Source organism: Carcharodon carcharias, chromosome 16, assembly GCF_017639515.1.
Source record: "Carcharodon carcharias isolate sCarCar2 chromosome 16, sCarCar2.pri, whole genome shotgun sequence".
NCBI classification, from domain to species: domain Eukaryota; kingdom Metazoa; phylum Chordata; class Chondrichthyes; order Lamniformes; family Lamnidae; genus Carcharodon; species Carcharodon carcharias.
The window spans coordinates 74,357,343-74,371,401 of NC_054482.1; the positions used below are offsets into that span (position 1 = coordinate 74,357,343).

General features: G+C 40.8%; 1 protein-coding gene across 10 annotated transcripts in view; it reads left to right on the forward strand.

Annotated features, from left to right (window-relative positions):
• osbpl9 (oxysterol binding protein-like 9) overlaps positions 1 to 14,059 on the forward strand; it is a 289,515-nt gene that overhangs the window by 268,064 nt on the left and 7,392 nt on the right. For all 10 annotated transcript variants that reach the window (XM_041208298.1, XM_041208299.1, XM_041208300.1 and 7 more), the window contains 5 exons: positions 325 to 409; positions 4,796 to 4,906; positions 10,998 to 11,061; positions 12,249 to 12,389; positions 12,484 to 12,562. In XM_041208298.1, coding sequence (XP_041064232.1) covers positions 325 to 409; positions 4,796 to 4,906; positions 10,998 to 11,061; positions 12,249 to 12,389; positions 12,484 to 12,562 — 480 coding nt within the window. The remainder of the gene's footprint in view (positions 1 to 324; positions 410 to 4,795; positions 4,907 to 10,997; positions 11,062 to 12,248; positions 12,390 to 12,483; positions 12,563 to 14,059) is intronic.

The following is a 14,059-nucleotide window of genomic DNA, read 5'->3' on the forward strand; positions in this document are numbered from 1 at the left end:
ATCTTGGATAACGTTTATTAGCAAACTGTCTGTGTTGAAACTCAATCCACAATCATGAAGATGGCAGAAAAAGTGTCAGTTTTTGTGAGAACAAGGGGTCGTGTTTTCTCTGCAATTAGGCTACCAAACTTATTATGTTCAAAGTAAATGCCAGGTTCACTAAGGTTCCACTATCCAGATAATGTACAAATAATTGCTGAATCCATTAGCAGCATTAAAATGTTCAGAAATGTATTATTGTACTGTCTAGATACCAGTAATTTCAGAGCTTTCTGCATATTTAAATACATTTTTATATGTTACATGTTCCCTCTTTTGCCACAGGAATCTGTTGCTGAAGGTCCAGTTCCAGAGGCTAGCCAGAACAGCGTAACATTTGTAGCAGAGCAGGTGTCGCATCACCCACCAAGCAAGTTTATTTCAATAATCTCGTTAAGGATATCCAACTGCAAAATAGTATTCCTTTTATTATGTGGCCATCTTTGTACCTTTGTTATATATCAAATCTCAGACAGGTGACTTGCTTCCAAATTCTCCAAATAATGCTGTGGAACCAGCATTCAAGCCCTATGGGAGTACATCATCTGATCAGAGGGTTTGTTTTTCCCCCTTTCTCACTGACTCCAGACTCCCTTTCTCCTGGCTACCAGTGCTTTCTGCCATTTAGAACTGGAATAAGAATGTCAAAGCCTCAGCGAGTCTACAGAGGAGATTTGCTGGAATGGTACCAGTTTTGTAGTGAGACAAGAGAAGGTGGGATTGTTCTCCTTAGAGCAGAGAAGGTTATGGGAATTAAAAGAGGTGTTCAGAATTGAGGTTTTGATGAGGGGAAATAGGGAGAAATTGTTTCCACTGGCAGGAAAGTTAGACCTGCTGAGTTTTTCCAGGTATTTTTGTTTAGGAAAGTTAGTAACCAGAGAACATAAAGTTGAGGTAATTTGCGAAAGAACTGTTGGGGAGATGAGAATTTTTTTTGAACAGTGAGTTATGATCTGGATACACTATCTGAAGGGGCAGTGAAAACCAATTCAGTAAAAACTTTCAAAAACAAATTAGATAAATACGTGAAGGAAAAATAATTGCAGGGCTATGTGGAAAAAGCAAAGAACTAATTGTATAGCTTTTTCAAAGAGCTGGCACGACCACGATGGACAGAATAGCCTCCTTTTGGGTGTATAATTCTATGATCTCTATTGTGTAGCCAGAATTCACCCTGCTTCCCCAGCGCTTTCCCAACTGATCCAACCCTGACCCTGATGAAATTCCCAGTTTCAAACACATTTAAGTTTAGAGGCCTGCTAGTGGTGCCTGTACCTGTGCTTAGCAGCTTAACATGGAGGTAGAGGGGCAGGACACCTACAGCAGCTTAATAAGTCAGGCACTCTAGGAGCTTTGAAAAGTTTTGCTGCCTCCACCGTGCAGACCTGTTCTACTCCTAATTCATTGAAATTCATTTGATCGTAGATCCTTCTTTGGACATTTAAATTGTTACCACTGCATCTTTTCTAATGACACTGGTACCTGTTGAATGCAAATCTAAGTTGGGCCGATAATGGTGTGAAATGTGACACATGACACCATTCTGTCATTGCTGCTTCATTTGAAAATGCCCACCCATATTTGGGAAAGTGCTTCTGGCAATCTCTTCCAACATGGAAGCTAAGACAGTGGCATAAATAGACAGAAATCCAGGGAATTGGGTGACACATCACATTTTCTTCTTCCACCTGCATCACCCATTTACAGAGCTCATGTTTTCATACCAGTTTACAGCTGATAATTTTCACATTTACAATGCATAAAGATTAAGGCATTTAGTTGCTTAATAGTAAGGCTATCGCTGGCAAAAGAGACATGCTTTCAAAGCTTTTTGTCTTGCACTCATCAGGACAAATGGAAGAATACAAATATACAAATTCCAAAGGGATCACGCTTGTTGCGTCTTGCATCTGTCCTGATAAGTGCAAGACAAAAAGTTTTGACAGCATGTCTCTCTCTTCATCAAAAGGGCATTTGTTCACAGCTCTGTAGAAATGGAAGCTAAGGTCTTTCAGTGTTCATCACCTACTAAATATTTATCCCTGGAAGTAATGATTCTAGCTATGAAGTAGTTTCAGTTTGTATTCAATACCATTTGAACTACTTCGTAATTTTTGGTTTATTAGTCACGACTGAAACCTAAGTAACCTCTCAAGACTGTTACGGCATTCTCTAAAGAAACTGGAAAAATTCCTATCCTATGTTTTATATTGGAGTAGAAATAGCTACTTTTGTGCTCTTGTTAACAACTAATTTATTAACAGCTCCAAATATGTTTTCTTTCTATCAGTTATAATTTCTCAATCTAAGTATCTCCTTTATCCGCCGCTATCTAGAATGCAGCTGGCGTTGATCATAGAATCACAGAATCCTTACAGAACAGAAGGAGGCCATAGAAAAAGCATTCTACTTAGTCCCACCTTACACCCGCAACATTGCACGTTCTCTCTTTTCCAATAGCAATCCAATTCCCTTTTGAAGACCTTGATCGAACCTGCCTCTGGAAGTTTGTCCCACACTCCAACCACCCTCTGGGTGATAAAGCTTTTCCTCACATCACTTTTACTCCTTTTGCCAATTATTTTGAGTCAGTGACCTCTAGTTCTTGATATTCTCTTGAGTGAGAACACTTTCTCACTGCTTACTTTGTCCATACCCTTCAGGATCTTGAATACCTCTATCGGGCCTCCTCTCAGCCTTCATTTCTCCAAGGAAAACAGTCCCAACCTCTTCAATCTATCCTCAAAGCTACAGTTCTTTATCCCTGGAACCATTCTTGTGAATTTCCTCTGTACTCCCTCCAATGCCTTCACATCCTTCCTCAAGTATTGTGCCCAGAACTGTACATAGTACTCCAGATGAGGCCTAACTAGTGTCTTATACAAGTTCAACATGACCTCCTTACTCTTGTACTCAATGTCCCTATTAATAAAGCCTAAGATGCCATATGCTTTATCAACTGTTCTCTCAATATGCCCTGCCATCTTCAATGATGTATGTACATATACACCAAGGTCCCTCCGTTCCTGCACCTCCTTCAGAGTTTCTCCCTTTATTTTATACTGTCTCTCTATATTCTTCCTGCTAAAGTGAATTACCTCACACTTCTCTGCACTGAACTTCACCTGCCACTTGTTTGCCCAAACCTCCAAAATGTCTATGCCCTTTTGAAGTTCACGACTATCCTCATCACAGTTGACAGCATTTCTAATCTTCGTATCATCTGCAAATTTTGAAATCGTGCCTTGAACACCACAATTTAGGTCATTAATATGTATACCAGGAAGAGAAAGGATCCCAACACTGACCGCTGGGGAACTCCACAACTAACCTTCCTCCAATCTGAGAAACAACCATTTATTGCTACTGTTTCCTGTCACTTAGCCAATTTCTTAGCCAAATGCCTACTTTCCCTTTTATTCCATGAGCTAGGATTTTGCTCACCACTCTGCTGTGTGGCACGGTATCAAATGCCTTTTGAAAATCCATATACACCACATCAACAGCTTTGCCCTTATCAATCTTTGTTACTTCTTCAAAAAAACTCCAAGTTAGTTAAAACATGATTTTCCCTTAATGAATCCATGCTAGCTTTCCTTAGTTATTCTGCACATGTCTAAGTGACTATTGATTTTATCCCTAACTATAGTTTCCAGAAGTTTCCCTACCACTGAAGTCAAACTGACTGGCCTGTAGCTGCCAGCTTTATCCTTGCACCCCTTTTTAAACAAGGGTGTAACATTCACAATTCTCCAGTCTTCTGGCACCTCCCCTGTGTCTCAGGAGGACTGGGAGATTATCACTAGTGTCTCTGCAATTTCCACTCTCACTTCCCTTAGTACCCTTGGATGCATCTCATCTGGTCCTGGTACCTTATCTATTTTAAGTAAAGATAGCCTTTCTAAAATCTCCTCCTTCTCAATTGTAAATTCTTCTAGTGTACCAATTACCTCCTCTTTTACCTCAGCATCTTCTTCCTTCGTAAAGACAGACGCTTATTTAATACCTCTGCTATTTCTCTGCGTCCACATGCAAGCCCCCTTTGTTTATTTATTTGTTTTGCTTTGTATCTAGCTTTTTACTTATTTTATATCTTTGCTCTGGAGAGTATTTTATTATACGATAAGATAGATTAGAGAAAAGATTATAATGCTAAAGAGCAGTTTCAAAAGACGTTCTTCTTCTTTGGGCAACCTGCCGGCTCCTGTGATTACTTGCCGTGAGTAACGTACCCTCAAATTTTTCTGTTGTAGTGCACAGAAAATTTGTTGAAATGCACGTGCCTTTTTTTTGGTGCAGCAACTTGAAGGCTGACTCATGCTTGGCCTCCGCAAGAAGTATCAAGTTGCTCTGTGGCTATGCATCTTAGAGGAAAAATTGGTTGTGAGGTGTGTAGGAGCAGTTTGCTTTCCCTGCTTTTATTTTTTATAAGCTATTGTGCTGAGCAATATCCTGCCATGTTCCAGTGTGATAGGAAATTTGATATGAGCAATATTGTGCTCCCACCTGCTGGTGGATGAAGGAAAAGGGATTGAAAGGATATGGGAACAGGGTGGGTAAATGTGAGTGAAATTATTTGCTCGTGGGGAGAAAATACTGACCTGTATTGTACAGGCAGAATTGCCTGTTTCCATGCCATAACTTTTATTTATTTCTATATTCATCCAATCCATTGTGCAGCATATTGTAATTAGTGTTCCAATAAGAGAAAAGTATAATTGTCATGCTTTCCCCTAATGTTTTTTTTCCTTTATAGTTTCTGCATTTTATGCTGAATGTCTCTCAAAAAGAATCCAGTTCAATGCTCACATTTGGACTAAATCTAAGTTTCTTGGAATGTCTATAGGGGTGCATAACATAGGACAGGGTAAGTTTTTTTTTCACAAAATGTATGCACTAATATTCTGTATTTTCACTGTAAACAAGCTGCCTCAATCTTTTGTACTTTTTAAAAAAAAATTTTTGTCCTGCTCAATTTTTTTTCTTCCCTTTCCTGGGGATTTTGACTCCACGATTTCATAGGCAGCAGTCATTCTCCCTTATCTTGCCTAAATGACCATTATGTATGAGCCTTTGACCACATTAGGCATCACAGTTACAATTGTGGCTTCCTCTCCTGTCATCTGTATATATGTATTCCCAGCTGAGGTTTCCACAGATGGACCAGGTGCAGGAGCAATTGCTGACTTTCACCTTCATGAACTAAGGGCACTGCAACCGATGGAGACTCTCTACTGTTGCTTTTGAGATGGGCTGACTCAATACAGACCAGAGAATTAAACTTGAGTCTTGCCTAGTCTCTGATTCGGAGACAATGACTTTACCTCTGAGTTATTGGGAAAACTACAGTATTTTTAAGAATGAATGAGCAAAGGCAATTTGATCCATAAGGGCCTTGAATTCAGCTGTTTTTTTTTAAATTCCCTCATTGGCTATGACTCTTGATAAGATTTTTTTAAATTCAATTTGTTATCACTGAATTAAATTTATGTCTTTTGATCCTATTAGCATGACTTATGTTGAACTTGTTTTATGAGCTTAGTTTACACTACTTAATACTTGTTTTCAGCTCTCTTCAAAACCATCAACTATCCAAAGCTGAAGCTTTTCAAATCTTTCCTTTATAGCTTATCTCCTTTACACAATTTCATTCTTGCTTTCTTCACCGTCTCTAATGCAAATGTATCACTTCTGTATTTTGGTAGCCAAATTGTACACTACTGCCCTTGCCATCTGACCAGTTGATTGTGAAACATTGACATAAGCTTAATACTCCATTGTGCTGTCTACATGTCCCAACAATCTACTTCTATTTTAATTGCTTCCTTATGTTGTCTTGATATTAGAAATGCCATGCTTACTGTTTGTTACTCCCAGGCCTCTTTGATTCCCACCGTGCTATTTTTGTCCATTTATTATTTACCTTTGTTGGTTTTTCTGCCAAATGTGCAATAGTTCATATTTTCAGTAACATTTGTTTATTTCCTCCTGGCACCCAGTTTTCTCTCCTGACACCTAAGGTTTTGCTAGTCTGAATCTTTGAGCTGACATGTATAGAAGAAGAGGACACTGGGAGGGATGTTGAGCAGGTCCAGCTGCTCAAGAAGTGGTGTGTCCCTTCCTATCAATCCATGTACCCACTTGCTTGCAGAGGTAAAATTGCCTTGCTTTGGCAAATGTAGTGGTGGCAGAGGTTCCTCCTCCAGAAGGAATTTGTGCCAGCAGAGCCTTGGTGGCTTCTCTACTGTAATTGAATATTCGCTTCACTGACCATTACACTGTATAGCTCTTTGTAAGTACACCCCCATCAAAGCATGTCACCCTTTATAATAAAAAGAGATGGTGCTGGAAAAATCTCAGGTCTGGCAACATCTGTGGAGAGAGAATCAGTGTTAAAGTTTTGAGTCCTATATGACTCTTCTTCAGAATCGAAGAGGTTGAAATGTGATGGGCTTTATGCTGTTGAAAAAGGTGGGGAGGGTCAGATGGAGCAAAAGAGAAGATCAGGGATGAGTTGGAGGATGGCAAAAATTAAATGACAAAGATGTCATGACACAAAAGGCAAAGGGAGTGGTAATGGTAGTAGTAAAGAAAAAAAACATCGATCCAGAGTGGGTGTTAATAGCAGAATAAAGGCCTGAAAACAAAAACATGATAGATTTTTTTTCTATTTGTGGACATGAGAAGGAGGTAGAAATAGGGTGTGCAGGGCTGGCAGACAATGAGGTTGGAGGCTATGGAAGGAAGATCTCTAAAGGAGATGAATTAGGTTAGTGACAGTCTTGGAAACGATGGCTTGTTGTTCATTGGTCGGGTCATGGTTCAGGGGAAGGGGGAAGAAATGCAAGAGATTTGCTATTTGGGCTCCGTAAGATAGAGATCAGTTTGCCAAACAACATCGTGACCCTTTTCAACAGGCTTAATGACAATGGTAGGGTTGGATCTGAGAGAGCAGAGTGCTGCATGTTCAGGGAAGACAGCTTAAGAGTGATGAAGGCAGCTTAGAATGAGTGAGTGGAGTAGAAAAATCGATGTTATGTGTTATCGTCTGTGCATACTTTTTGTATCTCACTGGGAACCTGTGTTTTTTTTTCTGGATCTGAGGTGGCATAGAAACAAATGGAAAGCTTCTGTAAAGACTGCTGCACCGACCATGCAACAGAGCACTAGAAATGGCATGTTAAGACAGTTATAGTTGGCTATGGCCTAACCTTGGCTGCTTCTCCTTGCAAGCACACTGCAGAGTTGACCTTAAGTATAATATCTTGGAATGGCAGTGTGCAACCCTCCTCTCAAGCACCTTTTGCAGCACTACCTCAACATTAGTAGTTATCAAACAAGATTTGGTTGTTGAAATCACCCATTATCATCTACACATACCCTTCTAAGATTAGCAAGGACAAATATGGGTCCATTGCAGGCAGAAATGGGAGAATTTATAATGGAGAATAGGGAAATGGCAAAGAAACTAAACAATTACTTTGGCCAGAATTTCCCAGCCCCTCATGCTGGCAGCATCTTCCGGTTCCGCTAGTGTGAACTGAGATTGCGTTGCCATAGCCTCCAGGGCTATGGGCCAAACGCTGGAAAACGGGATTAGTGTAGTCAGATCTTTATTGACTGGTACAGGTACGATGGGCTGAATGGCCTCCTTCTGTGCTGTAAACGCCTATAAGTCTATTTCAATGGCTCACCGGCCCTGCCGCTGATGGGTGCTGGAAGTTGCATTACTGGAAGAGGCATTACTTGAAAAATTAATTGGATTAAAGGTTGATAAATCACTGGGCCAGATGAGCTGAATTCCAGAGTGTTGAAGATGATGGTTATAGAGATAGTGGATGCATTGGTGATTATCTTTCAAAATTCTGTAGATTATGGAAAGGTTCCTGCTGATTGGAAAGTAGCAAATGGAACTCCATTATTTAAGAAGGGAGGGAGAGAGAAAGTTGAGAACTGCAGACCAGTTAGTTTGACGTCAGTAGAAGGGAAAATGTTAGAATCTATTATAAAAGATGTGATACTGGACACTTGGAAAATAATGATACAATTGGGCTGAGACAACGTGAATATATGAAAGGGAAGTCGTGTTTAACAAATCTTTTGGAGAGTTTTGAGGATGTTACTTATTACTTACAGCATAGATAAAGGAGACCCAGTGAATGTGGTGTATTCGGATTTTCAGAAGACTTTTGATAAGGCCCCTCACAGGCGGTTAGTAAACAAAATTAGAGCACATGGGATTAGAGGTAATATACCGCTGTGGATTGAGAATTGGTTAACAGAGAACAAAATAATTATAAACGGGTCATTCTCAGGAATGAACAGGCAGGCTGTTACTAGTGGGATACTGCAAGGATCAGTGCTTGGGCCACAGCTGTTCACAATCTATATAAATTATTTGAATGTAGAGATCAAATGTAATATTTCCAAATTTGCCAATGACACAAAACCTAGGTGGGAATGTGAGTTGTGAGGAGGATGCAAGGAGGCTTCAAGGGAATCTGGACAGGCTAAGTGAATGGGCAAGAACACGGCAATATAATATGAATAACTGAAGTTATCCACTTTGGTAGAAAAACAGATAGGCAGAGGATTCCTTAAATGGTGAGAGATTGGGAAGTGTCGATGTCCAAAGGGATCTGGGTGTCCTTCTTCATGAGTGACTAAAAGCTAGTTTGCAGGTAAACCAAGCAATTAGGAAGGGAAATATTATGTTGGACTTCATCGCAAGGGGATTTGAGTACAGAAGTAAAGATGTCTTGCTGCAATTATATAGAGTCTTGGTGAGACCGCACCTGGAGTATTATGTGCTGTTTTGGTCTCCCTACCTGAGGAAGGATGTATTTCCTGTAGAGGGAGTGCAATGGAGGTTCACTAGATTAATCCTTGGGATGGCAGGATTGTCTTATGAGGAGAGATTGAGGAAACAGGACCTGTATTCTCCAACGTTTCAAAGAATGAGAGGTGATCTCATTGAAACTTACAAAGTTCTTACAGGCCATGACAGGGTAGATGTGGATAGGCTGCTTCCCCTTGCTGGTGAGCCTAGAACCAGGGGAAACAGTCTCAGAATAAGGGGCAGGCTACTTAAGACTGAGATGAAGAATTTCTTCACTCAGAGGGTGGTGAATCTTTGGAATTCTTTACTCCTGAGGGCTGTGGAAGTTCAGCCATTGAGCATGTTCAAGACAAATTTGATAATTTCTGGATACTAATGACATCAAGGGGCATGGGGATATTGGGAAAAATGACATAAGAGGTAGATGATCAGCCATGATCTGTTTGAACGGTGGAGCAGGCACAACAGGCCGAATGGCTACTTTTGCTCTTATTTCCTATGTTCCTAATCTCACTCTGTAAAATGCTGTCATTTTTTTTTCATCTTTTCTGGGGATCTGTCCTTTGCTTCCTTGTGAATTCAAGGCAGACTCTCATTTTTGCCTCCCTGTTTCAACCTCCTTATCATTGAAATTATCCTTCAACATATGAAAACTCCTTCTTCTCCTTGTCTGTTCTCATTGCTTTCTGTCCTGAGCAACCTAAGCTCTTGCATACTGATGTTACTCAGAAATGCTGACCTGATCCATGATTTTTTTAGTCCCTGTGTTTTTGTAATTTCCTTATTTTACACACATCCAAAATCCAACCTTTTATTCTGAGCAATATTTTAGGTAATAGGAAATCTGTTGTGTTGTTCCTGACCTTTGCCTTCCCTGCAGATTTGAAAGGAGTCTACCTGCATACTAGGTCAGACGACAAGCTCCGCTATCTGTTCAGACTAAAGTGAAGACAAAAATATAAAACATCTTGCTTGATCAGAGAACTCCCCAATGCTGATGATGCAGTGCCAGTTGTTCACACGGAAGCTCCGTTACAAGGACTCATGGATTGTCTCTCCCATGCCTATAACTTGTTCTCCCTGTCAATAAATATCAAGAAAATCATGGTTGTGGGACAGGGTGACACATCTCTGCCCTTACTGACACTAAATGACACCCTGCTGGAAGTGGTTAACAAATTCTGCTACCTTGGGTCCATGGTGACAGTATTTTTATTACAGAACTTGATATATGCATAGGGAAAGCAATTACCACTTTTGGCAAACTCACGAAACATGCATGGAAAAATAATCAAGCTGACTTTTAGCACCAAGATGCTGTTTCATGAGGCTTGTGTTCTCAGCATTGTGTTGTGAAGCATGGATAACTTACAAAGAAAGGAAACTCAACAATTTTCATCTTTGTGTTTTCGGTGTATTCTCAACATCTCATGGAAGGACAAAATCATGAGTGCAACACTCCTCTCAAAGTTCCCAAGTATGTTAGCACTCATCCAGCAGAGGCAACTTCTTTGGCTTGGGCATGTTTGAAAGACTGATGCCATCCCAAGCATTTTCTGTTAGGCAAAATAGCCGGAGCCAAAGGAACAGAATGATGTCAAAGTTCTGTTTCAAAGATGTTTGCAAGCCTGACATGAAGGCCCTAAACAGTGATTTTTCACACCTGGGAGACACTAGCCAAGACAGAAGGAAATAGCAACGTCGTCTTTGGGCCAGTGTTTGCCCCCATGACGATCAGTGGCTACAAAGGCTTGACAGCAGGTGCCACAAATGCTGGTTATCTGATGTCATTTTGGGTATTTGTCCACCAAAAACAAGAACCCACAATGACACCAGATAACCACGTCATATGTGGCACTTGTGGCAGGTTCTGTTTCTCATGAATTGATCTGTTCAGCCATTAGCAAGTGTGAAACTATCCCATCCCCAATGAATTTGCTGCATGCCCAGCATCTTATGTAAATGGAAGAATGCCAACAATGTGTCATTTGCTTTTAGCTTAAGAGCTTTATTTTTATTTTACCTTAAGTAATTTTCAGTTTATCTGTGTTTTTCCTTCACCTTTAGAACTTTCCAAGTTCCGCTTATCCATTTAAAGTTTATTTCTTTCACTTGACAGGATGTGTGTCTCTGCTTGATTACGATGAGCATTATATTCTCACTTTTCCAAATGGCTATGGAAGGCAAGTATTACCCTATACGTTACCACTTTAAATGTTCTTATCTTATTGCCCTTCAGTACACATTAAGAATGTGTTTATTATCATCTGTAATATCTTCTCTTCCTCACTCACAAGGTTACCTCTGGTGTCTCCCAAGGATCTGTCTTTGGTCTCCTCCTGTTTTTTATTTACATGCTACACCTTGGTGACATCATCTGAAAACATAGTGTCAGATTTCACGTGTACGCTGATAACAACCAACTCTACCCCACCATCTCTCGCCCCTTCCACTGTCTCTAAATTATTGAACTACTTGTCAGACATCTAGTACTGGATGAAAATATTGGGAGGACTGAAGCTATTGTCTGCAGTCCCCACCACAAACTCCACTCCCTTGCTATCAACTCCATCCCTCCCCTTGGCAACTGTTTAAGGCTGAAATAGACTGTTCACAAGCTTGGTGTTGCATTTGACCCAGAATTGAACTTTTGACTACATATCCATGCCTTTACTAAGACCATCTATTTCCATCTCTAACGTCAGCTGACTCCACCCCTGCCTCAGCTCATTTTCTGCTGAAACGCTCACCCAAGTCTTTGTTACGTCTAAATTTAACTATTTCATCTTTCCCCTGGCTGATCTCCTACATTCTACCCTCTGGAAACTGAGGACATCCAAAATTCTGCTGCCCATGTCCTTACTCACACCAAGTTCCCTTCATACATCACCCTTGTGGATGCCAACCTACATGGGACCCTGGTTAAGCAATGCTTTTCCTGTGCTTGATTTTAAAATTCTCATCCTTGTTTTCAGTCTTCAGCCTCCCCCCTCCCTATCTCTGTAATCTCCTCCAGCCCCACAGCCCTCCTCTAATTCTGGTCTCTTGTGCACCCTTTAATTGCTCCATCATTAATGGCTGTGCCTTCAGCTGTCTGACCCTAAACTCTGGAATTACCCTCCTTACATCTCTCTGCCTCTGACCTCACTTTCCTCCTTCACAACACTCCTTAAAACCTGCTTCCATGACCAAGTTTTTTGTCAACTACTGTAATATTTCCTTACGTGGCTCATTGTCTAATTTTGCTTTATAACCTCTTGCAGCACTTTTGGACGCTTTATTACATTAAAGGCATTACATAAATACAGTTTGTTGTTGTAGTTCTTTTTGAAAACTATGCTAATTTTAGCTTTTTCAATTGATTTAACAGGTCTATTCTAACAGTTCCTTGGGTGGAACTAGGAGGCGAGTGTAACATTACTTGTGCGAAAACAGGATATACTGCCAACATTACATTTCACACCAAGCCCTTCTATGGAGGCAAGAAACACAGAATTACTGCTGAAATCTTGTAGGTTCACATCAAATATTTGAATATGTTGATTTTTAGTGATAAGTAATAACTTACAAAGAAATAAATACGCTTAATTTGTTTGCTATTTTAGTTCTCCAAATGACAAGAAGTGCTTTACCTCAATTGAAGGAGAGTGGAATGGAGTTATGTATGTTAAATGGAGTACAGGGGTAAGTTTTTTTTTTAAATCAAAGGTGCCAGTCACTTTTCATAATGTGCTGCTATTCTGGTAAAACAAACCATGCTAAAAAAAAAAATGATTAATAGTCATATAGTTGCAAGGTGTAACTGTTTACTAAATCACTAATTATTTTTAATATAGCTGAAACTAAAACTTCTTTTCATTTCTTGTTTTACGTTTTTTAAAAGCTTCTGTTTTGTTGTCCTCCCCTCCAAGCAACCCTGGCTTCAAATAATGGCCAGAATTTAAGGTTTGGCGTACGGCCCGACACACACGAGTGTAATATGACGCGTGATGACATCGGGCGTGTGTCCCAACATCATCGGCACACTCTCGATATTTCATTTGGTGGGCGCACCCGCCGATAATTGAAACGCCTATTAAAGTCATTAATGAACTAATTAACTTGAAATTTACACTGCCTGTCCAACCTAACAGTTGGCGGGCAGGCAAAAAGGCCAAGTGGCCTTTACATTTTTAGGAAACCTCATTCACGAGCAGGATGGGGTTCCTTAAAGTTAATACAAATTAAATAAAATGTTTATTTTGAAATTAAAAACATGTCCCATCTCATGTGACACAGTCACATGAGGGGACATGTTTCATTAAATTTTTATTGCATTTATTAATTTTTTAAAAAAGCGCTTCAATCTCCCTGAGGCAGCTCTGTGCCTTAGGGCGATTGAAGCGCTCTTTCACCTGAGGCCCAGCTCTCCATCCTCCCCCCGCCTGCACAGGTAGCGCTCAGCACTGCCGCTCCTGATCCACGCAGGCCCACCTGCATGAAATCGCAGTGCGGAGCTGATTGCAGGCGGCGGTCAGCTTCCCAGCCGCTCCTGACGAGAGAAAAATTCTGGTCAGTGAGAAATTTGGCCCATGAGCATCAGTGGGGATACTTGAAAGTGCATGAAGTAATAACCATGTCATATAACTAGTTTTCCCATTTCCTCAGACATTGGGCAGAATTTAGCCCTCGGCTGGTGGGCGGGCAGCTGAACCCCGCCACCGAAACGGGGCTCGCCTCCATTTTGAGTGGGCGGGCCAATTAATCCAGCGGCCTGCCCGACAGGAAGTAGGGGGAATCCCCTTCTGTCAAAGTGCGCACTGCTCCCTGAGGCAAAGTCCTGTCTCAGGGAGATTCGTGAGAGGTAAGTAAACTCTAGAAATTGGGAAATATTAAAATTATTAACATGTCCCCCTCATGTGACAGTGTCACACAAGATGGGACATGTTAATAATCACATAAAATTTATTACATTTTTAAAAAATGGACATGAAACTTCATCCCGCCAGTGGATGAAGTTTCATTAATAATCTGCAGTCTGCTGGGGCACCTGGCCAGCCTGCCAGCCTTAGGGTTGGCCGGGCAGGGTGTAGAATAAGGTTAATTAGCCTGTCAATGGCTTTAATTGGCCATTGACAGGTCGGTGGGCAGACCGTTGATTTCACTGTCCGCCCGCCTTCGTGAATATTTAAAGGGACCGGA